The 26,657-nt window shown below is 39.0% G+C and overlaps 1 protein-coding gene across 1 annotated transcript in view; it reads right to left on the bottom strand.

The window, feature by feature from the left end:
• LOC311621326 (cyclic nucleotide-binding domain-containing protein 2-like) overlaps positions 1-17,978 on the bottom strand; it is a gene marked incomplete at its 5' end in the record, with an annotated part of 75,354 nt that extends 57,376 nt beyond the window's left edge. Inside the window, 5 exons of the mRNA XM_084881288.1 lie at positions 1,673-1,761; positions 10,494-10,568; positions 12,095-12,206; positions 15,421-15,743; positions 17,895-17,978. Of these exons, the coding sequence (XP_084737414.1) occupies positions 1,673-1,761; positions 10,494-10,568; positions 12,095-12,206; positions 15,421-15,743; positions 17,895-17,978 (683 nt within the window). The remainder of the gene's footprint in view (positions 1-1,672; positions 1,762-10,493; positions 10,569-12,094; positions 12,207-15,420; positions 15,744-17,894) is intronic.
• Between the last annotated feature and the right edge of the window lie 8,679 nt (positions 17,979-26,657).

The following is a 26,657-nucleotide window of genomic DNA, read 5'->3' as shown; positions in this document are numbered from 1 at the left end:
GAGTATTTTTATTAAGAACAGAAAAAGATTTAATGCCATGACATTCAGGCATACCTATATATGTATATTGTATATTGAAATCTAAGAAGAGCCCATGAACATTATTAATTACTATAGATATACTGATTCATTTTTGTTTTTTATTCTTCATGGAAAAGGATAAATCTGAATAAGTAATACTATCAATCTTCAATGAGTGAACTGTTGTTTATGACAAATAATTATCCATTAAAACTTATAAATAACAAGTAGCCCTGCACACCATGCACTAGTAGCCTGCTGCCGCCCTTCTGTAGCTCTCTGCCTGCTGCTCCCCTCTCTGTAGTCCCTCCCCCACTTGCCTCTTCATAGCTTGCTTTCCTGCCCCTTCTTGAGGCTCTCCACTGCCCGCTTGTAGTTTGCTGCTCCACCCTCCTGCTGATCCATGATCTGGTCGTTATGTGGTCAGTCATTAAATAACGACCATTTGCATATTAAATCTTTATTATATAGGATAATGATTTTTAAAATGAGACTGCATGTTATTACTACATCAGTTAACTTTTTCCAAGAAAGAATTATATACATGATGAATCTTGTATTAAACATGGTTATGAGATAATCATGGTTATGGGAAAACAGAATCCATTCTGATTGGTTTGAGAAAGAAAGGATTTACTACAGGTATTAGATAGCTTATAGAATCTTCAGAAAGGTTATTTAAATAGTTTCTAGGCCAAATTGCCAGGAAAACCTGGTGAAGATGCTGGGCAGACCCCAGGACCATACAGTCAGGAAATTGGGCCACCATATCCGAACAAAAAATCATGTGGTCTTTGCCGATATCTATACCAGCAAAATAGTCGGCCCGTGTCCAACCTTTCCCCCACAACATATTAACATCGCCTCAAATGACATGAAGAGCTATCTAAATCATATGTCCATAAACTGAAAGAAAGGGGAAGCAGGAAAAGGTAGGTTTTTTTATACTGTTGTTTTGCTTTGTTTGTATTCTCATTAAGATGGTAGGGTTTACATTAGGGAACACTATAAAAATATAAACCTCAAAAGATTTTGGGCAATCCCTAGTTGCAAATGTAAACTTCAGACTCTTACAATAAAGTTTAGAGTATTTTACCTAATACACTTTGCATATTTTCCTCTTTCTAGATAAATAAGTGAACTGTTAGAACAGTCCAATCACTTCATTTTATTATTTTGGCATTTTGCTTATAATAAGCCTTGGTCTTCATCTCATTTTCAATTATAGTTTCCTTCAGGTTGGTTTAAAATTCATGATTACACTACAGAGTTCAAAGCACTAACCCCAAACTTTTACATATATCTTCTGGTAAATATTCAAGTTGTAACATGTGTTTTGTCTCTGAGTTTGGTTAAATTTTATTCACCATCTGCCCTGGCCACTGCTCTAACCACTGAACACACCAGCCAAAGCATACTATCTGCCTTTCCTAAGGGACTGCTAAGGCCCAAAGGAATATTTTTGTGTCACTTACTCTTTTTAAAAAAATACTTTTTTTATAAAAAAATTGATTTCAGAGAGGAAGGGAGAGGGAGAGATAGAAACAATGATGAGAGAAAATCATTGACCAGAATCAAATTGGGAACCTTTAGTCCGCAAGCGGACACTCTATCCACTGAGCCAAAATTGGCTAGGGACTGTTTCACTTACTCTTGATAGATTGCAGTCTGGCAAAGTTGGAGCTGTACTTCTTTTGGCAAACTGTGAAATGCCCTATTCTTCTTTAAATATAGTTGAATCTTTAAATGAAAAGGGGCGGGGGGGGAAGAATAGCTTAGAAAAGGGCTAAAGGAAAATTATTATGTTGTTCTGTTATTAGTTCAGATCTGTTCAGCATTTCTGATAACCAAAACACGAGTAGATTTTATGTGTTCTGCAAAGATGAGCCATTTCTTATATGGTAGATGTTGATAATTAAAATATTCCATATATGGATTCGTGAGAATTTGGTATGGTTTTAATATAGCAAAAATTCTCCTATGGAAGCAAAGGAAACACTAACGCAATAAGATGGTCTTTTCTAGCATTTATGAAATCCCATGTTAGGACGCTGCCTCTGTGAAGAAGTTGGTAAGGAATCCTTTAGAATCTAGTTTGTCTAGCAAAACATTTAGTAAAAACCGGGGACCATAAAAATAAAATCTGATTGTATCTGAAAGTCCTTCATTGGAAGATATTAGAGGTAAGAAGTTCAAACATGCCTTTCTCTCTCTCTCTCTCTCTCTCTTTTTTTTTTTTTTTTAATATATTCTATTGATTTTTTTTTGCCCCCCTTCCTCCCTCCCATACATACCCTCTCTTCCCAGAGTTTTATGTCCATTGGTTGTACTTATATGCATGTATACAAGTCCTTCGGTTGATCTATTATCTCCCCCAGATCTCTCTCCCCTCCCCACTGTAATTTGACAGTCTGCTTGTTGCTTTACTGTCTCTATATCTATCTTTTGGTTCATCAGTTTATAATGTTCTTTATTATCCATAAATGAGTGAGGTCATGTGGTGTTTCTCTTTCATTGATTGGCTTATTTCACTCAGCATGATGTTCTCCAATTCCATCCAGGTTGCTGCAAATGATGAGAATTCCTTCTTTTTTATGGCAGCATAGTATTCCATTGTGTAGATGTACCATCGTTTTTTGATCCAATCATCTGCTGACAGGCACCTAGGTTGTTTCCAAATTCTGGCTATTGTAGATTGTGCTGCTATGAACATAAGGGTGCATATATCCTTTCTGATTGGTGTTTCTAGTTTCTTGGGATATATTCCTAGGAGTGGGATTACTGGGTCAAATGGGAGTTCCATTTTCAGTTTCTTGAGGAAACTCCACACTGTTCTCCACAGTGGTTGCACCAGTCTGCATTCCCACCAGCAGTGCACGAGGGTTCCTTTTTCTCCGCAACCTCGCCAACACTTGTCATTTGTTGATTTGTTGATGTTGGCCATTCTGATAGGTGTGAGATGGTACTGCATTGTTGTTTTGATTTGTATCTCTCGGATAATTAGTGACTTTGCCTTTTTCTCTTTTTCAAAGTATTTGGTTTTACTGTGCATTAATATTGCATTTGCCTGGCATCTTTGAAAAGGAATTGTGACGTGGCTACTAAATCTTTAAAATGTTTGCATTTTTAAAGGGTCTGAAAACAAGGATATGCTCACAACCCCTACCTCATACCATGTAAAAAGATTAACTCAAAATGGATCAATGATTTAAATATAAGACCTAAAAATGATTAAACCAGAAAAAAAGGAGTTTTCATGGCCTAGGATTTGGTGACGGATTCTTAGATATGACGACAAAAGCACAAGCAAAATGAAGAATTGGGCTTCATCAAATTTAAAACTTTTTGCATGAGAGGAGAGTATCAGGAAAGTGAAAAGACTAGTTATAGAATGGGAGAAAATATTTGCAAATCATATCTGACAAGGGTTTAATATCCAGAACACAAAAAGAACTCTTACAACTCAGAAACAAAAAGACAAGCCAATTAAAAAATGGGCAAAGGATTTGAAGAAACATTTTCCCAAAGAAGACGTACAAATGGCCAATAAGTACATGAAAAGATGCTTAACATCTTTAGTCACCTGGGAAATGCAAATCAAAACCACAATAAGATGCCACTTCACATCCTTGGGCACTGCTGGTGTAATTGCTGTGGGAAGACAGTTTGGCAGGTACTCAAAAAGCTCAGAATTATCATACCAACCAGCAATCCCAAATCTAGGTACCCCTTCCCAGACTCCCAATGCTGCCAATTACTTTCTTTCTCTAAAGTTTTGCCTTCCACAATATTATATAAATATAATCACATTGTACACTTCTTTTTATTTATCACTTAGCAAAATGCATTTACGATCATCCTTGTCTTATGTACACCAGCATTTTGTTCTTTTCTATGGCCCATTTGAATTTCATTGCATGGATATATCAATTTTTCTAGCCATCCACCTGTTAACATTTGTAACAACTATCTTTAAAAGTTCTTTTTCATTACCAAAAAATTACAATGCCATCTAATTTCTAAATAAGTATAGCATTGTGTTAATGTTATATTTTAATTCTTTGAAATTGGGTGATTGTAATGTACAGACTTAATTTACTATTGATAGAAATGCTTGACTAACTAAAAGGACTCCTTTTCTGACCTGCTAGATAAAAGTTTTCTGCAATAACTACTAAATTTAAAAACTTGGAATTTTAGAGTGCTTAAAACCTTAAGTTAGAGTTCCTGCATGTTATGAGCATATTTTTTCAAAAAATGTTATGTGATTTTAACCATTTTTAAGTGTACGGTAGATTGGCATTAATAACATTCACACTGTTATGCACCCATCACTACCATTTGTTTTCAAATCTCTTCCACCACCCCACTTGTAACTCTGTGTAAGTAATTATTCTCCCTACTCTCTTCCCCAAGTCTCTGGCAACCACTGTTCTACTCTCTGCAACTGTGAGTTTGGCTATTTTATATACCTAATATAAATGAAACCATGAAGTATTTGTTATGTGATTGGTTTACTTAATTCAGCATAATGTCTTCAAAATTCATCATATTGTTTTATCTATCAGAAATTCATCCCTTTATAAGGTTGTCTTTTGATTTTTTTTTTTATCATAGTCATCCTAACAGGTATAAGTTGATATTTTACTGTGGTTTTGATTTGCAATTCCCTGATGATTAGTGATCTTAAGTATCTTTTCCTATATCTGTTGGCCATTTGTATGCCTTCTTTGGAAAAATGTCTTCTCCATTCCTTTTCCCATTTTTTAATTAAATTATTTGGGTTTTGCTATTTAGTTTGAACAGTTTCTTACATATTAGATATTAATTTTTATCAGATAAATGGTTTGCAAAAAATTTCTCCCATTTCCTAGGTTGTCATTTTATTTAGTTTTTATTTTTATTTGGGAGATATTATTATTTTATTTTAGAATTGATTTGAGAGAGAGAGGAAGAGAGAAAAAGAGAGAGAAAAACATCAATCGGTTGCTCTGGCATGCACCCCAACAGGACCAAACCTTCAACCTGTGCTTGTGCCCTTACCAGGAATTGAACCTGCAACCCCTCTGTACACATGATATTCAACCAACTGAGCCACACTAACCAGGCCTGTCATTTTATTTTGGTGATTGTTTCCTTTGCTATACAGAAACTTTTTAATTTCATGTAGTCCCATTTGTCTATTTTTGCTTTTGTTGCTTGTGGCTTTAGTGTACATCCATGAAATAATAGCTAAGATCAATGTTGTTGTGGAATACATCCCATTTACAATAGCATCAAAAAGAATAAAATACTTAGGAATAAACAACGGAGGAGGTGAAAGATCTGTACACTGAAAACTATAAAACATTGATGAGAGAATTTAAAAGCGATGCAAACAAATGGGAAGACATCTCGTCATGGACTAAAACACTTAATATTCTTAAAATGTCTGTGCTGCCCATAGCGTTCTATAGAGTCAATGCAATCTATCAAAATCCCAATGACATTCTTTACAGAAATAGAAAAACAATTCTAAGATTTGTATGCAACCACAAGGGATCCAGAATAGCCAAAACTGCCTTGAGAAAAAAGAACAGAGCTGGAGGCAACACACTTTCCGGTTTCAAAATATATTATAAAGTTACAGAAATAACAGTATGATATTGGAATAGAGACAGGCATGGGTCAGAATAGAGAGTCCAGAAATGAACCCACACATGTGTGGTAAACTGATGTTCAACAGGAATACACAGTGGGGAAGGATAGATAGTCTCTTCAACAAACAGTGTGGGGAAACTGGATATCCAGATGCAAGAGAATGAAATTAGAGCCTTATCCTTCACCACACACAAAAATCAATTCAAAATAGATTAAAAATTAAATGTAAGACCTGAAGCTGTAAGGCTCCCAGAAGAAAATCATAGGGGGACAGTCTCGTGACAGTGGTCTTGCCAATGGTTTTATAGATAAATAACTTTGAAAAACAAAGTTTTAAAACTGTAAGGCTAAATGCAAAAGGCTGAAGACAGCCCTAACCGGGGGTTTGGCTCAGTGGATAGAGTGTCGGCCTGTGGACTGAAGGGTCCCAGGTTCAATTCCAGTCAAGGGCATGTATGTACCTTGGTACATCCCCCGTGAGGGATGTGCAGGAGGCAGCTGATCGGTGTTTCTCTCTCATTGATGTTTCTTACTCTCTATCCTCTCCCTTCCTCTCTGTAAAAAAATCAATAAAATATATATTTTTTAAGGCTAAAGACAAAACAATGCACTTGAGTTAGTAACTATGTATCTCATAGGGGTCCAGGTTAACAATTCTGAAATTACTTCACATATATAACAAAAAGGTAAGTATATTGTAGATAATAACAGCCAGGTTTGTGTTTTGGGAGAAAGATGCTATAAACAAGCAAAAGGGGAATGCTGGAATAAACCCCATGGTATGGACTGGAGTTGGAGATGTCAGTATGACCTAATGTTTATTTTAATCTACCTACATATTGATATATGCAGAAATGAATGTAGATACATAGGTTAGTATACATACAAACACTTGCTGGCTCTATGTGCTAAGAAGGCCTAGAAACAATGACTTTCAAGTTGCAATAAGAACAATTAGAGGGCAGATTTTGATTTCTAAATCTCATTCTGCAATAAAAGACTCCATGCTTCTCAAAGAAATGGCTGGTTTTGGGGCAAGGGTATGGAAGAGACAAGATAAACCTGGAGCATCTTACAATGCCAGAAAGTTATTGCTAAAAAATAAATAAAAGTGTGAATTTGTCAAAAGAACACCTAGTCAACATTCCTGATGGCTAGAGCTGGAATAATTTGAGCAATATTGTGAACAATGATAGTAACTATTTATTACTCAAAGAATAAAATAAATACCTAAAAGTCAATAAATATCCATTAGACCATCTATATATATAAAAATCTAAGCAATCAAATGACCTAACTGGTCAACTGGTTACTATGGCGTGCACTGACCACTAGGGGACAGACACTCAATGCACAGGACTGGGCTCCCTCCTGTCTGGATCGGGCCTGTGGGGATTAGGCTGAATCTGGCTGTCTGACATCCCCCGAGGGGTCCCAGATTGTGAGAGGGCGCAGGCCAGGCCAAGGACCCCACAGGTGCACGAATCCATGCACTGGGCCTCTAGTACTGATATAAATACACATAAATGAATGAAAAGAGGCAATTCTTCTACAGAAGAATTATAAATATAGATACAATGGGAAAATAGAACATCACCATTAGAGTATCAAAGTAATAACTGCTGCAAGACCCACTGACGAATGCTAAAATTAGTGAGTAAAACCTTAAAGAGAAACAGGGTCTATACATTGCCTAAAAGGATCTCCCATCAAATTTTTATTAATAACCGTGATGGTTGTAACATACATCTACAATCTCTCTGGGCTGGGCTTAGCAATTCACTTTCAAAGGACAGAGTATAGAAAGAGGAAAATGGTAAATTTAAAGTAGAGAAACTGGCAGGCACCACCTTAGCAAAGTAATAAGATATTGATAGGACAAGTCTATAATCTAACCTCAGTCTAATCATGAAAAAAAGACAAACCAAACTGAAGGACGTCCTGCAAAACATTGAACCAGTACTCTTCAAAAGTGTCAAGGTAGCCCAGCAAGCATGGCTCAGTAGTTGAGCATTGACCTATGAACCAGGAGGTCACAGTTAGATTCCTGATCAGGGCACATGCCCGGGTTATGGGCTCAATCCCCAATGTGAGGCTTGCAGGAGACAGGTGGTCAATGATTCTCTCTCATTATTGATGCTTCTATCTCTCTCTCCCTCCCCCTTCCTCTCTGAAATCAATAAAAATATTGTTTTAAAGCATCAAGGTATCAAAGACAAGGAAATCGGAGGAACTGTCCCAGACTGAAGACTAAGAACACATGACAATGAGAGTAGTGTGGTGTCTTGGCTTAAATAATGAAATAGAAAAAAGACATCTCATAGGAAAAGCAGGGTAATCTAAATAGTTTGTAGTTTATCCCTGGCCTGGTAGCTCGGTTGGTTGAAGCATCGTCCCGTACACTAAAAAAAGTTCCCGGTTCAATTCAGTATCAGGGCACATACCTAGTTTGTAGGTTTGACCCCCCCAGGGACATATGAGAGACAACTGATAGCTGTTTCTCACATTGATGTTTCTCTCTCTGTCTGCCTCTCCCTTCCTCTTTCTCTCTAAAATCAATAATCATATCCTCAGTGAGGATTAAAAATAAATTGGTAGATAGTTTATAGTTTAGTTAATAGTATTTGTTGAACCAATCTTAATTTCTTAGTTTTGATTATTATACCACGGCTTTGTGAGCTGTTAACATTAAGGAAAGTTGGGGAGAGAGCATGCAAGTCCTCTGTAAGTCTAAAATTCTGTTAAAAAAACAAAAACAAAAACAAAAAAAAACTAGCTTCAGCTAAACACAGAGGTTACACTCAGAAACTTAAAATAAATGGGTCTCAATCCCAGATGACTGAAGCCAAAAATAAAAATAAATCAGCAGGGAACAGTTGTTACTATTTACCTATGCATTTCCAATGTCCAAGTTTCCCAAACTAAAATCTCCCAGAAGTTTGGCTGAGGAAACTATCTGGTTGTTACTCAGCGGCAGGCCCCGGGGTAGATTAAGGAGAATCAGCCCCAGTTCAATCTCTTTCTCCTCCCAGACCCCTGCATCATGGATACAGGTTCACACCAGTGAGAGGCTTGCTGTTTGGGATGGCTGAGGTGAGATGAAGCAAATGGAAGTTGGTGGTAATTGGCACTTTGCAGAAAGGTTAATAAAGCATAAAGAACATATGTTCCGCCTAGTGCTTCCTCTTTACCTAAAGTGCAATTAGCATTGAAATATGCACCTACCTTTAGGGCAATGCAAAAAAGATCCCTAGATTACAGTAATTTTTATTCCCTGAACTGACAATTGTTCCTATCGGATTCAAAATGAAACTGTCCATTCCTGTCAGCCCCTTTTTGACAACATGCAGAACAGAATTTCGAGTCTGTCACCTCTAGATCTCCTTGAAGAAATAAAAGGGGGTGGGGGGCTAAGGATGGGAAGGGATTTTTGAACTTTCAGTATTTTGAAAAGTGTAATGAGATAATTAATTTACCTGTAATAAAGTCACTCGGGAAAACATATAACTTACTTGCTTCAGCTGGAATCATGTCAGCTCAGCATGAACAAAAGTGCTGATTGACAGTAATATATATATCTTTAATTTTAGAAAGCAGGCAGGTAAATTAAGTATTAATAAATGATTTTTGTTGGGAGATAAAGACCTTTCAAACATGGGTTTCATGGGGCAGCAATGGCTAGGAACCAGCATGCTTCTTACTGTGTAAGATGTCCTGCCCTTAGCTCTTGACTCTGAAAGCCACTCACCTTCCACTCCCAGCACTTCTCTGACCCTGGCAAACCTCTGGTATAAATTGAAAGTGCTTGGTAATTGAATGTCATTTAATTGCCTTATGTATACTCAAGAAACCTGTATACTTCATAGTATGCATATGATTCATAATGAGTTGAATAAATATAGTATCTCTTTTTATACCTTCTGGAACCAGTTCTCTACTTAAAATAGGTTCTATGAAAAAGATACGTTTACTTTAAATGTGTCTATACCATTTTTCCCCCAAGTTGTACATTCACTGTTGAGGACTGTCTAGACTCACACAAGGATTTCAGCTCACAGTCACAAGAACTTACATAGACATGATATTTAATGATATTGGTGGACTCAAGATAGTGTCCCAAGTACAGAAAACATTGACTTTTAGAAATGTCTAATGCCAAAGATGATGACTACACTTGTAATACAACACTTTTTTTTTTTTTGGATACTCTGAAATGCTTTATATTTTAAAATGTTTAAAATCAATACCTCTTTTTACTTTGTAGCTGGTATACAAAACATTCTTTAGAGGCTAAAAAACAAAAAATGTACATTCAATTTACGTAAGCACATTAAAATTTTAACTGAAGCAGAGAAGGACTACCTAATTTCTTAAAGACAGAAGAAATTCATATCTACATAATGGGTTGCTGAAATTCATTCAAAGATTAGTAAATTAAAATTATGGAAAACATTTTCATAGGCTTAAATAAATTCATTTATATTCAAAATCAATTATTTATCACAAATACACACTTCAAACAAATATAACACAGTAGGGACTCAATGATTAACATTTCTTTAATCAATGTATGAGTAAATGAAAGAACAGTTCCACTAGATGTATGTATAAAAACATATAACTATTCCAACCATCTTTACTTAAGCCCATTTTGTTTTTCTAAAACCTTAAAATTAAGCAAGGATTGGAAAGTAGAAAATAAGAAAAATAATTTGGCATAATATTTTTATAATGTTAATCTATATTCGCTTAATTCATAGAAGAAATTCGCTTAATTCATAATTGAATACATTGGAATAATCATATACCAGAGAAAAATTTTATTTATGTACCTCTCTGAGATTTTCTTGGCTTCTTTGATTAGGTTGAATGAGCAACAATGTTCTCAGCTTTTCAAAATCTTTGCTCTGTAAAACAAAGTGTACTTACATTTAATGCATTCTACCTGTCCCCATGGACACAATCTCTCCTAAAAATTTGGACAGGATTTATAGCCTAGGGAACACTGAGTGTTATGTTTGCATAATGTTGACTTTTAACTTTACAAATTAACTTCGTTGAAGTTACTTTAAGAAACAGGTTTTCTTAAAACAATTGAAGCACCAAGTGTGGAATTCACCGGCCATATTATTGATAGACATGTTTGATTATAACTAAGACAACAAGACCATTATAACAAATTGAGAGTTGCGTGCTGAAAAGTTATTTCTTGAGTTAATGAGTATGTGTCACCTCATGAATGTAATTCAATCTCATGTCAATCCAAATGAATAGAGATCACATTCACCAGACTCAATGAACCTATACAAGAGTGCCAGTACTTGTTTCTTTTTTATCTAGGAAATTAAGTTTCAAAATAGTATTACTGGTTGAGGGCTATGCTATGAGGTGAAATACAACTCAGTTGAGTTTATCTCAATATAGTATCTTTCTTTAACTTTGTATTCCAGGTCTCAGGCTTTAACATAAAAAAAGTATGACCTCCATCCTATATCTTGATATCAATTTACTTTTCACATCCCATACCTGATGATCGGAATCTAAATATAGACCCAAGATACTCCTAGATTTATTCTGATATCTATATACATACATACACACATATATGCCCACATGTAGAAACATATAATTTTACAGAAATAAAATAAACTATTCTGTTTTATGACCTGATGTTTTTCTTTAGTGATCTACTATTTACTTCCTTCCACTTGTACATCATCATTTTAATAGGTGCATCATATTCCATCACATGATACTTCATAATATGTGTTTAGCCAGCTACCCCTCAGCACCCAATTTAGGTATCACTTCTTCCAAGAAGCCTTCACTGCCTTTCCAATTCTGGGTTCAGCTCCCCTCATATGTGCTTCAGCTGGAGTCTACACCATTAGTACTGCACTCAACAAATGTTTAGTTGACTGTGTTCTTTCCTAGACTCTAAGCTATATGAGGGCAGGTAACTAACTACATCTGACTAATTGTTGTAACCCTGTACCTACTCCAGTCAGTGCTCAGCAGAGATAACACCAAATGAATAATTGTTGAAATATAACTTGTTTCCTTTCTTTAAATTATAAACAATAAGATAAGTATTCTTGCACATGCAAATGTATGCATTTATCCAATCATTCTCATGGGGTAAATTTTTAAAACTGGAATCACAGAGGCAAAGTTATGCTTATTTTTAATTTTAATGCATATTTTCAAGTTGCCCTCTAAAATCCCTGTAGAAATTTATGTTCCCACCATAAATGAATGAATGAAACTGTCCATTTTCCCATATCCTTGAAGCACTGAGTATAGTCACCCTTTTTAAAAACCTTTTCCCAATATATTATTATTGCTTTATAATTAAACATAATTTTAAAAGATATTACACATTTTGATGGTCTTAAAACTAGATAGCTATTAAAATGCAAACAAAAATACATACCAAGCTATATTTAGAATAATTGCTTATGCCAAATAATAGTTCATTAGCTGAATGATTCTTTATGCTCAAGTAAAATAGTGCCCATTCTTTTGCTCGACTCTTTTCAATGTACCTGAAGGAGAAATGATAAAAATATATAGAAATATAAAAATATTTACTTGATAGAGAAAATGTGCAAAAAAATATAAGCTAATGTAGAGATGGATCAGTGGTATGAGTAGAACATATACAGGTTAATATGCAAGTTACGTATCCAGGGAAAACTCTAAGGTATGGATTCAAAAAACAAGGTGAAATTTGCAACTTACTGTAGATGTCTTTATATTTTGCTCTTAAAAATGAAGTTTCAAAATGCTTTGTCTTGATAGATTTGTTTTTCCCAAAGTCTATTATCGCTGTCCACAGGATTGCCTACCAGTACTACAAACTAAAAATAACATTCAAATTCTTCCTCTTCTCCCTGCAGAACACTTAGTTAATTTTTGATTCAGGACATGATGCTCTGTCTAGATTTGTACTGTCCAATATGTACATGTAGCTAGTACAAATTGATGTGTGCTGTAAGTATAAACTACCCACTGGATTTTAAAGACTTGGTATGAAAACAAGATGTAAAATATATCATTAGTAATTTTTTATAGATTATTTGTTGGAATGATATTTTGGAGATATTGGGTTGAAAATTATTAAAAATAATTTTACTGGTTTTTCCTTATCTCAACCTTTTTTAATGAAGCTACTTGGAGTCAATGTGGGGGATTTCCAGTCATGGGAAACAGTGTAGAAGCTAAGCAGGACCATAAATCAAATATGGAAAACTGTTTTAAATACCAGATTATCTAGAACAATGATTTTCGTTGTGTTATCACTCTATTGCTTTTGTCAGAACCTTCAAAGGTGCCTCAGAACATTCTAACCATGTGTGTTCTGGACTATGAGATAGCAAACTTGAGCTAAAGAGTATGTCTCCCATGGCCAGGAGTGACCAATAAGAAGACCAAGAGGAGAGTGAACTTGAAGGACAGAAATCAGCTGCCCCAGCTACTAGGGGAGTCCCTTTCCCATGCCAGCCGTGGAGTTCTGGATGTTGGTGGTGAGTTTTGTTTGCATATTTTATTTTGGTTGTGCATTTCACTCCCTCAGTGTCTCCTTTAACCTGTAACAAAGCTGCAGACGACCTCAATTCCAAGAGTTGCCTGAACCTCACCTGAATTTGCCACGTGCTCTGGAATCTGTGCGTTGGATGTCAAAGCTGTCATCAGAGTCCAGCTTTGTATCCATTTCCTTTCCCATGAGCAGATGGCAGCTAGTCCCAGTCACTTCACCTCTTGATTGGACCCATGGAAATCCACAAATGCCCTGAGCTCAGTCTTGTTCAACTACTGGGTGACTGACACTCAGGATCTCTGAAGTCTTTTTCAACCATATGTTACTGCAACAAAAAGCAGACCAGTGGTTGCTTTGGGCTGGGATGGAAACTTTTGGGAGTGATAGGTATTTTCAGTATTTTGATTGTGGTGATGGTTTATGGGTATATATCTATATCAACTTAGCAAAATATATACTTCCACTATGTCAGTTATACCTGAATAAAGTTGTTAAAAACAATACAGGCTTTCCTCATTTCATTGCTCTTCACTGTATTTCACTACAGAGATTTTTTTTTTTTCTTTTAGCAAACTGAAGGTAAGACCCACCACTGGCTTTATTACAGTACTTGCTTTATTGCAGTGGCCTGGAATCAAACTTGCAAGAGCTCAGGGGGATGTCTGTATTAACATATATCCCTCTTGTAATCAGTTTCACCAATCAAGAAACCAATGAACAAATACTTATCACCCACTCTGGCTAATTCCCACCCTGGTAGGAACAGAGTTTTCTTGGCCAAACGGGACTTCAGGGAAGACATTCTGTCAAATCCCTCACATAAATAAGGCAGTATTTTAGCAGCATCGCTTCCATATGTACTTCACTTTGTTAACCAGAAGAAAAAGTCATCTGATGTATGTTTGAAATCAGTTGGTTGCTTGTCTTTCCATAGAAAGAAATCTCTAGTGAATAAAGAATAAAACTTGGGACATTTCACAACGTACTATAGCAGAGTCGTTAACTTAGGTTGGGGTTCATAGAAGCAGAGCCTGAGATGAAGGTTCTTGTGCGATCTAAGGCTCTCAGGTGAGAACTGTAAGGAAGTAATGTGAGCAGGACAGGGAAAAGGAAGAAGCAAGGCAAAAATATGGGCCCAGTTGCAGTTCTCCCCTCTAAGGTAGAAAGGTACCCCCATATCAAGTCATTCCTTAGCCACAGACCACCCCTGAGAGCCTTGGGGTGTAACCGCTGAGCATACTCTGGCAAGACACCTTCCATCAACAAAGGCAATGCTCTGAGCTGTTGGCAGCCTATACTCACAGCAGCTGGAGAGTGGGGCAGCTATCTACCGTCTCCTCACCTATGAAACGGGACGGATGACAGCAGCCAGTTCAAACGCGTGTCAAAACCGAACAGTGTATGAAAGCACCCAGAATAGCACTTTACATTAACGGCATATGCAATTAGAATCACACATGGCACATAGCACATGCTCGATAAATAGTTTAAATTTTATTTTCGTTGCTACTTTTGTGACCTCAGAGGTGCCCAGACCAGGTGCCTTATTGCCGACACAGCTGGCATTTTTGCCCCAACATTGCTTAAGGGTAATCCAAAGATTCCACACCTAGGTCACTGGCTAGACAGGTACACACATCCATGTCACATGGCATTTTCCTCAAGTTCGCCATCAAGCAAGATCAAACTTCCCGGTTTTCCTCAACATCAGCTGTTATTAATTCTGTGGTAAACCCTCCACAGATGGGTGTTTCATCTAGCTCATCATAGGAAAACCACAACTAACACTAACACCCCTCTCTCGCCTATGCTGTGTGACCCCAATCATGAAACCAGAGTCTTCCTCAAGCAACAAAGTTCCCAGACGGTTACAACCCATTTACAATCATAGTCTCAGGGGGCCACCTCTCTGCTGTTTGCATTCTCCAGGGGCAAATATGGGAAAAAACGTAGGCGTTTCCTCGGGTTGTCTCCTGGTTTTGTAAACCAAGCTGACACCTGTTCACAGCTGGCTATGGACGCTGGGACGGGCCAGTGGCGACTAGACCCGGTTCCCAGGAGAAGAAGGCAGAGAACTTCCTGCCCCAGGGAGGACAGCAAATTCGAGGAGGAAACAGGCTCCGGGGGTCCTGCCCCAGGAGCCGCCTGGTCCCGCTGCTTTTCGGAACCAGCACGCCGGGGCAGCCCCGGGGAAGAGGCAGCCGGGCCCGGGCTGTTACCTTTTCATGTGCAGGGCCAGTCCGCACAGGTGCGCCAGGACGGCGGCCGCCCGCCGCAGCCTGTGCCCGGCCCCCGCGGGGGGCAGCGCCAAGGGGCCCCCGGGGCGTGGGACGTGGGCCATGGGCACTCGGACTCTCCGCTGGGACTCGGGGTTCAGAGAAGCCGCGGACTCCACTCCTTCCGAAGAGGCGGCTGGGGGGCGGGGTCCGGGGAGGACGCGCCTCCGGCCCCGCCTCTGGGCTGGACCCTTTGGGGGGACCCTTCGGGGCCCCCGTCCTGCACCAAGCAATGAGCCCGAGGGGGCGCGAGCTTGGCGGTGCAGCTGGAATGAAGAAATGCATGCGTGGAGCTGTGGGAACCTGAGTTTTTCTATTCAAGCGAATGACGTTGTTTGTGGAAATAGATGTTCAATTTACATTCCTTCTCTCTTTCTTTTATTTTAACCATTTTGTTTTATTCTTAATTTTTTTATGGATTTGAGAGAGACAGATTGATTTATTGTTCCACTCATTTATGCATTCATTGGTTGATTACTGTATGTGCCCTCATGGAGATCAAACCCACTACCTTAACATATAGGGACAATGCTCTAACCCAGTGGTCGGCAAACTCATTAGTCAACAGAGTCAGATATCAACAGTACAACAATTGACATTTCTTTTGAGAGCCAAAATTTTTATTTTTTATTTTTTATTTTTTTATTAAGACATTATATGTGTATATATCTTACCTTTGCCCCCCCCCTCCATACATGCGCTCCCTCCCCAGAGTTTTTCGTCCATTGGTTGTACTTATATGCATGCATACAAGCCCTTCGGTTGATCTCTTATCTCCCTCAGATCTCCCTACCCTCCTCACTGTAATTTGACAGTCTGTTTGTTGCTTTACTGTCTCTGTATCTATCTTTTTGTTCATCAGTTTATAATGTTCTTTATTATCCATAAATGAGTGAGGTCATGTGGTGTTTCTCTTTCATTGACTGAGCCAGTACATTCGTTCTTAAAATAATACATGACTCTAAATAAACCCAATGGGGGCGAGAGAGACCCTGGGATGGCCTCGGGTGCAAGTTTGAGAGCCCCTGTTGTTTAGGGGTGGGGGAGGGGGTAGAGAGAGATGTTTTGTTTATTTTTTCTAAAAATGAGTTTCTGCCTGGGACAGCTGTGCGCTTGGATTCTGGTCTCCAAGGCCTCTGCGCTGAGCGCACAACCCATCCGGAGCCCAGGAGGGAAGAGTCCGCGGGCCGCCCCCAAAGTTCTTCAGCAACAAAGCAGGGCACGTGCATCTGGGCCTCAGGGAGAAAACGGCCAGAAGGAGGAATAAAAGCCCCAAGTAAAACCTGGCTGCTGTGGCTCCATGGTTGAGCGCTGACCTATGAGCCAGGAAGTCACAGTTCGGTTCCCTGTTGGGTAAATGCCCGGATGCGGGCTGGAGGGATGGCGTGCAGCAGGCGGCCCATGGATGATTCTGTCTTCATCAACGTTTCTATCCTTCCCTCCCCTTTCCTCTCTGAAATCTATAACTATATATTTAAAAGCCCTAAGTAGAGCTTTAGGGAACTGCGTCGTGAAAGCTAACAGCTCTACTTTGCTGCTAGAGTAAACAAACAGTTCTTATGGCTCAAAGAGCCCTGGGAGTTCTTATCCGAGACTGATTCATAAGTTATTGACGTTTGAGGGTTGGGGAGACAACAATAGCCCTGTTTACTTTAAACTCCCTGGGAAACGAAGGTAAGTACGCTTCAGTTATTTATAAATACTTACAATGTCATAAAGCGATGGCCACTCACCGAACTGGTCCTCTATGGTTTTCTCGGGTGCGTTCCATTAGAAACATTTAAAAATGAAATCATGCCAATCCGGTAGGCGTGGCTCAGCTATGGGTAAGCATCACCTATGAACCAGGAGGTCAAGGTTGGATTCCTTGTCAAGGCACATGCCAAGTTGGGGCTGGATCCTCAGTGTGGGGCATGCAGGAGGCAGCTGATCCGTGATGTCTTCTCATCATTGATGTTTCCATCTCTCTTTCCTTCACCCTTCCTCTCTGAAATATATATATATATATATATATATATATATATATATATATATATATATATATATATATATATATATACGCATACATATATATATGGAATTGTGCCAGAAATATATGGAATCTCGATGGTAATATGCACAGAAACTACAAATGCAGAAAGAAGTTGCCTTTATGTTTTCTTGGAGGGAGAAGACTAACGGTTTAAAGGTTTATGAAGAGTTAGATTCTTTTGGAAGACCCTCACATGTGAAGAGTGCTGGGAGAGAAACAGTGAAGTGAAAAAATCGATAGTTCTCCTGTGTTTCTCCTTTACTACTCACACAAAACATTTCTTCACTTCTGGCCACCAAAAGAATGTATGGAGATTTTTTTGCCCCCACACCCAGCAGTTCTCTGCGATATCAGCTGGTGTCCTTCAAACTAACTCAATTCTGACCCTAACTTCCTGAAGTGTATCCAACTGGAAGCTCTCCGAACCCCCGTGCTCTTGGGATTTTATGGAAGCTCCTCGCATAGGCATGGCCAGTTATCAACTCCCTTTCCAGACCCGCCCTGCTCTCTGAGAATGAGGGGAGGGGGGTAAGGCCTGAAAATGCCGAGCTTCTCATTATGGTTTGGCCTTTTCTGTGGCCAGGAACCATCTAGGACTCCACTCAGAGTCACCTCCATGGAACAGAAGGTGCTCCTCGTGCTCTTATCTCTTGGGAATTTATAAGGATGTTAGGAGCCCTGTGTCAGGAACCAAGGGCAGAGACCAGCATATATATTTAATTTTGTCTAACACACAGACTCTAGCTTATATCATATATGATGCATCTGACACACTAAAAACTACATTGCCTTTATTGTTTTATTATTTCCTATAGTAAAGAATTAAATATTTATTTTGTATTTTTATGTTATGCCATATTAGTCCCTGAACATGTTAGAAACAGTATGTTTTATTAGGCAAAATTATTTGAGTTTTCCCTCATGGACTGACCCATAGAAATCCATAGATCAGTCAACTACTCTTTAACAAAGAAACAGACTTTTTCACCTACTTAATCTTTTCCCTGATAAAAATATAAATTTTATTCTCTTCCTTTGCCATAACAGTAGTGCATATATATATATATATATATGTATATATATAATGTTTAGAATGTACAAGTGTCGTCAAGTGTATATGAAATACATAGTGCCTAAACGTGCTTTATATTTTATCCACTCTCAACAAGAAATGCGATTATTAGAAAGTGTGGGAATTGTGGTTATGCAAATATTTTGCATATAGATATTTTGCAAACATTCTAAACTTTATAAGTATTTAATGGTAGAAATTTCTTTTATATACAATGGACTTTATTAATTGATTTGCATTTCAATATTCTACAAGCCAATATTCTATATACACACATGATATTGGCATCTTCAATGTGAAGTCAATCCAGGTTATTGTTTTCCCAAACATTAAAAGAACATGAAGATTGAAGTCACTAGTTTTCTTTCATGAAATAGTATGCAGTGTCCAAGAACACAGTAGTCATTTAGGATGTTAAAAGGGACTTTCTGATGCTGTTTCCTCAACTATAAAAAGAGAGAGTTAAATTATCTAAACTTCTTTCCATTTTTATAACTTTATTATTTTAATATTGTGTATTATATGGAATGCCCATAACAACCAGCAGTAACATTTTCTAAAGATCATAAATATTAGAGGGAGAAATCAATGAATAAATATATTACATTAGGCAACATTATCTTTATCATACAGCCACATCCATTTTGAATTGTATAATTTCACAAATCCTTCAGTTTTGTACAGTGCTAGTAATTACCAACACCTAGAAAACTGCAAATCTGATAAGTACATATTTTAAAAATACCATGTGGAAACTCATCTAAAATAGTAAATCTATGAAAGCCACTGTTACTTGTATAATTTAATTTTTTTAAAGAGTCGTGTACACAATCAAGTTGCTGTTTTTTAACTGGAAAAGAATACAGTGATGAGTACAAGAATTCTCAAATTTCTTAAGATTTAAGTTGTGTCTGAACCTGATATAGATGATGTTCATGAACATAAGATCTATCCAGTTTATTCTAAACAGACACTCACTTTCCTGTGCACAATTAATCAGAGCACTCTTCTAGATTCTGTAATAGACTTTTTTTAGACTGTTCCCTATCCCAGTGATTGGCATCACTTTGTTCACTTGTTCAAAACAGAGATGTAAGAGTCATTTGTGACTCCTCCCTTATGGCAGCACCTTCCTGATGCAAATGAAAACAACAGTGAGGTATCACCTCAGACCTGTCAGAATGGCTAACATCAACAAACCAACAAACAAGTGCTGGCAAGGATGTGGAGAAAAAGGAACCCTCATGCACTGCTGGTGGAAATGCAGACTGGTGCAGCCTTTGTGGAGAACAGTATGGAGTTTCCTAAAAAAATTAAATTTGGAACTGCCTTTGACCCAGTGATCTCACTTCTAGGAATATGTCTTAAGAAACCTGAAGCACCAATCAGAAAGAATATATGCACCCCTATGTTCATAGCAGCATAATTTACAATAGCTAAGATCTGGAAATAGCCCAAGTGCCCATAAGTAGATGAGTGGATTAAAAAACTGTGGTACATTTAGACTACATAATACTATGCAGCAGTGAAGAAAAAAAAAAGGATCTTTTACCATTTGAGACAGCATGGAGTTACCTGAAGAATATTATACTAAGCTAAAAAAGTCAGTCAGAGAAAGACAAATACCACATGATCTCATTCATACATGGAATCTAATTAACAAAATAAACGATGAACAAAATAGATCCAGAGACATAAAAACAGGAAATAGGGTGACAAATCTCAGAGGGAAGGCAGGATCGGGGGGTGGCTGGGGAGAGATTAACTAGGGAACCTATATATGCATAACCCATGGACATAAACAATTGTGTGGTTAAGGCCTGAAATGAGCAAGAGTGGATTGGAGGGGGTCAATGGGGAAAAGGGGGAAGAACATCTGTAATACCTTCAACAATAAAGATAAAATTTTTAAAAAGAAAAGAATTGAAAGCAGGGATTCAAGTGGTATTTTTTAAAAAATATATTTTTATTGATTTTTTTACAGAGAGGAAGAGAGAGGGATAGAGAGCTAGAAACATCACTGGGAGAGAAACATCGATCAGCGGCCTCCTGCACATCCCCTACTGGGGATGTGCCCGCAACCAAGGTACATGCCCTTGACCAGAATCAAACCTGGGACCCTTCAGTCCGCAGGCCGACACTCTATCCACTGAGCCAAACCGGTTTCGGTCAAGCGGGTATTTTTACATCCGTATTCATAGCAGCTTTGTTCACAATAGCCAAAAGGTGGAAGCAAATCCAAATGTTTATTGTCGGATGAATGAACAAACAAAATGCTGAATACTAGTATACATGCAGGGGAATATTAGTCAGCCTTAAAAGAAAGGAAATTCTGACACATGCTACAACATAATGAACCTTGACGACATGACACTAAGTAAAATAAGCCAGACACAAAAGGACAAATACTGGACAATTCCACTTATATGAAGTACCTACAGTAGTCAAACTCATAGAGACGGAAAGCAGAATGGAGGGTACCAAGGCCTGGAGGGAGTGGAAATAGGGAGCTATTGTTTAATAGGTACAGAGTTTCAGTTTGGGATGATGTTGAAGTTTCGGAGGTGGTACGTGTTGATGAGGGATCCTAGATTGCAAGAGGGTGCAGGCCAGGCTGAGGGATCTCACTGGTGCTCATGTATCAGGTCTCTAGTGAGTTGATAACTGTCTATTGAAAAGTGATCACCATGAGTTTTGTGAACACTCATTGCCTCATCTATAATAATAAAAGCATAATACGCATATTGACCAAACAACTGAACACCGGAATGGCTGTCTAGAAGATCACACTCTGGCACCAGGCCAGCCAAGGTGGATGCGATGCAATTGGTCGGGGGCCTGGCCATCACCCCATGATCACCCTTCAGACAGAGGCCCAGGCCACTGGCTGGTGGGCTGCAGTGGGTGGCAGGGCTTCCCTCTGCGGAGGCAGTCCATCACAGAGCCCCGGCAGGGTGGGCAGGGCCTTCCTCTTCAGGAATCTATTGCAGGGATCCTGGACTGTGAGAGGGCACAGGGTGGGCTGAGGGAACCACCCCCCACAGTCCACAAATTCCATGCACTGGGCCTCTAGTCTATATATATAAAAGCCTAAGTGACCATTACAGCCAAATGACTGGAATGACTGGAATGACCAGTCAACCAGTCACTATGATGCACACTGTCCAACAGGGGGCAGATGCTCAATGCAGGAGCTGCCCCCTAGTGGTCAGTGTGTTCCCATAGTCAACATCCCATGGCCCCTCCCCCTGGCCAGCCAACCTCTTCCCAGCCAGCTGCCCCCTGCCCCCCATAGGCCTCGATTGCTGGCCAGGTCAAGGGACCCCACCTGTGCACGAATTAGTGCACTGGGCCTCTAGTTGATGAATAAGACACTGTCCTTTATTTCTCATGTGGAATATTGTGCACTGAGTCTAAAAATCATGGTAACATTTATGACAACAGAAAGCATTTCCATTTAAGCATTCTTATTTCAGTTCAACTCAAGTCACAAGTTTAATATTAATTTTAATGTTAATTTTCCCATTAGAAATATGATATCATTGTAAAGAGCAGCTAGACTAAGCAATGATATATAATTTACCATGCTTCAGACTTTAAAATAAAACCCTATGTGGGCACGTCTTCCAACAATACTCCATTAGGTGTCAGTTGAACACATACTAATGGGCATCCATAAAATAATTTTGTAAAGAACTTTAAGGACCTGCTGTAAGCATATCCTCTAACCCAGACAAAATGCCTTTTCCCAGAATAATGTGCTTGATGAATCATCAATCTTAGAACTCTAAATATGATTTATTATACTACTGTTATCACGATAGTATGGATTATGATGCATGGTTTCTAATCCTATGTGGCTGTTTGTGTATTTCCTGAGGTCAAAGTAGCACAGGACTACACATAATAAATGCTCATTAAGCATTTGTAATATGTTATGAAATCATAGAATGTTAAAGCTGAAATGGGTCCTAGGGATTGATGAGTATACCTACCTCTTTTTACAGTTAAGAAAATACTAAAGAACACTCACATGTACACTATGTCAGACATTCACATGTACACTATGTCAGTGCATTTGCTCACAGCAGTCCCATTAGACAGATAAGAAACAAGAATCAAGGATGTCAAGGAATGTGCCCAAGGTTACACAGCTGGTCGGTGTTAATATCAGGATTCCAAACAAGGTAATTGGAGAGCAGAGCTTGTACTTTGAGGAAGCCCAGAGACAGATGTTAACTGATTTACATGCGATGATATGGTGGGCTGCTGAAAGTCAGACTAGATTCAGATTTAGTCTTTAGTGCATATCTGAAGTTTAAAAATGAATTTCTGACTGGTGATGCTCTTGACAGTAATTCCTTATTTTCACAGGGTGAAATTTGAAAAGACTGTACATGTAAATTACTTCTACAAAAGTGTCTCTCTAAAACATTTATGTTCAGAATTTATAAAATGTAAGCTTTGAATATCACACATTTCTTAAATAAAACAACAGAGGCTCAGAGAGATGAAGAGACTAATGCCAAACTATTGCACAGTTAAGGAAAAACAGGAACTGGGACCAGTCTCCTGCCTCCTGGGACAGGGCTGACTCCCCTCCCTTCCCCTTGTTCTCCCCCCCGCCCCCCCCCCCCCACCGGTTCCAACACTCCTGGTTCTTTGTGTTGAAAGAGGCCTCTGTCTCCCATACTCTATAAACTCATATCCCAGACATGCCCTTCTGGAACTTTCTATTTCTCTAATTACTTTCACTGGTATTTACAATTATTCCCAGTCTCTGATTTGTTTATTCCCATTACTATCTATATCAGACCCAATTTATGTATAATACTAGTATATCCTCACATTAACTACAATAGTTGCCACTTGCAACTTGCTCATTGCAAAGCTCTGGCCACTGCCAACATTGCCTCTCTTCCTAACACTGCTGAAGTTTAATTTATAGGAAAGAAGTCTCAGGAAAGCAGCTTGCAACCCTTGTAACTCAGAAATACCAGGCCAATGTACTAATCATATTTTTTTTTACTTTCTATACATTATAATGCCTTGACATCTTGAGGGCCCTGAAGACTCAGGAGGACTGCACCTCCCAAAGGTAGCTAATTCCTAAGACAGCAAACAACTTGCCCATGAGTACACCTTTAGGTGCAAATCAACCAGTCCAGAGCCTAGGCCCACAACCACCTCCTTTATCAAACTCTCATACACAGAACCAATATCCCCATTGCCCTTAGTCACTCCTACAGTCCAGAGCCTGTATAAATTATTCATCTAGCCAGTTCTAAACTCTTTGACCTGCCCTATCTTACCTTTCCTAAAGAGACCACAACACAGTTCCTCCTCCTCCTTCTGCCTCCTGACCCACCCTAGTGCTTCTACAGGTGGCCTTGCCTGGAACACTATGCCTCCCGTTTTTAGAGATCTGTGAGTATAAACTTCTTCCTTCGTGAACATTTCTATGTCTGCATGTCTTACCATACCTGATTAAAAACAATCCCAGGTACATTTTTCAAGATAGCTGCTGGGCAGCACCCTTCCTCAGAGACCTGACTTTCAGCTCCCCAGGGCCTCTCCACTCAGTTTTGAAGTTCTAATTATTTCAACCTCTTTGTTTCCTCAGTCCAAGGGGATGGTAATTGCTGCATCCAGAGTTCTTTTGCTTTTTTCTGGTAAAGATGCTTTACACCTAGTCAGCAATTCTTTACCTTAAATTTTCTCTGTCACTATAATTGTTGTGTTTTCTGCCTCTTGACTAGAGCCAGATGCATACACCATTTTATGGTTAATCCTGGCACTTGGGTTTGCAACAGAGCTTAATAATTTATCAATAGCTCCTGAGATATTGCCAAGGTGGAGGGGGGAGGTGTGTGTGAAATAAACCCAGCCAGTAAAAATTCTGGGAAACCAAAGAGATTCAGATCAACTTACAATGTGTCATTCTCAAGAAAATAATGCAAAATTCATCGTACCTTCCAATTCCTCATCTTATGCAGCAACAACAGTCTTAATCTTCACCTCATATTAAATCAATACTGGAGACATATCCAGGTATCTGTCATCAATAAAGGTCATGATACATACCTAATCTTATGAAAATCAATAACAATTATGTCACTGTCAGTTTGGGCCTTTATAACAAAAGACTATAAACTGGGTGTCTTATTTCTCAGAGCTCTGGAGGCTAGAAGTCTGATGTCAGGGTGCCAGCATGGTGGGGTTCTGGTGAGAGCCCTCTCCTGGGTTGCAGATGCTGACTTCTCCTATATCCTGACATGAAGGAAAGGGAGTGAGCTAGCTCTCTAGACTCTCCCTTTAAGGGCACAGGTCCCATTATGAGGACCCTACCCTCATATCCTAATCACCTCCCAAAGTCCACACTTCCTAATATCATCACACTAGGGGTTAGGATTTAACATGTGAATTTTGAAATGACATAAACATTCTGTCCAAAACAGTATATGCAAGAGAGAAGAAACCCTTGCCATGTGAGATGACATCCTTATCTTCAAGTCATAAGACTCACTCGGTTACACCAACCATTATTGTGATGACGGGTAGTGGAAAATATCTGGAGTAGATGGTAAAGGATTTGGGTGCTAATCTAGCTATAGCACTTCATACTAACTTGGTGGCTGTGGGAAAGACATGAACTTCTCTCGCCTCAGTTTCTTTATCTCTCAAATGGGAATATTAATGGTACTTGTTCTACCTACCTTACAGACTCACTCAATTCACTAAAAATGTGTAGATCATCTATAGATATATATGTTGTGGTAGGTATTCCAGGATATACAAAGAGATGTAAAACATGGTCCTTGCCCTCAGCCGAAACCGGTTTGGCTCAGTGGATAGAGCGTTGGCCCGTGGACTGAGGGGTCCCGGGTTTGATTCCGGTCAAGGGCATGTACCTTGGTTGCGGGCACATCCCCGGTAGGAGGTGTGCAAGAGGCAGCTGATTGATGTCTCTCTCTCATCGATGTTTCTAACTCTCTATCCCTCTCTCTTCCTCTCTCTGTAAAAAAATCAATAAAATATATTTAAAAAAAAAACATGGTCCTTGCCCTCAAATGTAATCCAGCATTTTTCTATCCATTCAACAAATACTCCTCTCAGGTAGTGTGCCAGGAGATAAGAATACAAGAGACATCTAAAATACAATTATTTCCTTTTAGGAGCATATAATCTGATTGAGAGATAAAACAAGGGCACATGTAACTAGAACAAGAAGTAGAGTGTGCAATGAAAGGTTGAAACAAATCATCCTGACAGCTGTTGACCCAGTAAGGAGAAAGAAAGCTTTTTTCCAAAAAAAAACTCTAAAATTTCAGAGAGATCATTCAGGATCCAGTCACAAGACAGAAACCACGCTGGCTATTTAAACAGGGAAAATTTAACATAAAGAATTTTTAACTAGAATGGTAGGAGATAGTTTATTTAAAGTTAACCCCCCTTTTTAAAAACGGAAGTTATTAAACAAAACAGAACACACACACAAAAAAAGGGGACTATAGGGGTTCAGAAATAGCAGCTCTAAAACAGCAGCTACTGACTTGAAAGGATGTGTGAACAACAAAGGACTAAAGATGAAAGGAGCCCTCACTCTCTCAAGACGAGAGTCAGGCCTCTTAGAAAGGGATATGGTTTGCATAGGAACCGAAAGCCTGCTGGTAGTCAACTAACTGGGCATGGGGCTTCGTCCAGGGCCAGTCTATAGAAACAACTTGCCATCGTGGGAGGGTGTGGACAACTGTCGCCAGAGGTCGTGTGTGTGTGTGTGTGTGTGTGTGTGTGTGTGTGTGTGCTGATGGGAGGGAGAGCATGGCCTGAGGGCAGACCTGGAATCCCCGTGCAGCCTCGAGGTTACCACACTAAGTAATCCTTTATAATAATCCTATATAATAAAAGGGTAATATGCAAATTAACCCTAATGGCCAAACGATGGGTCACTATGATACCCACTGACCACCAGGGCAGACGCTCAACACAGGAGTTGCCCCCTGGTGGTCAGTGTGCTACCACAGGGGGAGCTCTGCTCAGTCACAAGTTGGGCTGATGGCTGTGAGCACAGAGGCC

This window comes from Pipistrellus hanaki (assembly GCF_964339955.1).
Source record: "Pipistrellus hanaki genome assembly, chromosome: 1".
NCBI classification, from domain to species: Eukaryota; Metazoa; Chordata; class Mammalia; order Chiroptera; family Vespertilionidae; genus Pipistrellus; species Pipistrellus hanaki.
The sequence above is the reverse complement of the archived record's forward strand: the minus strand, read 5'-3'. Positions and strand labels throughout refer to the sequence as shown.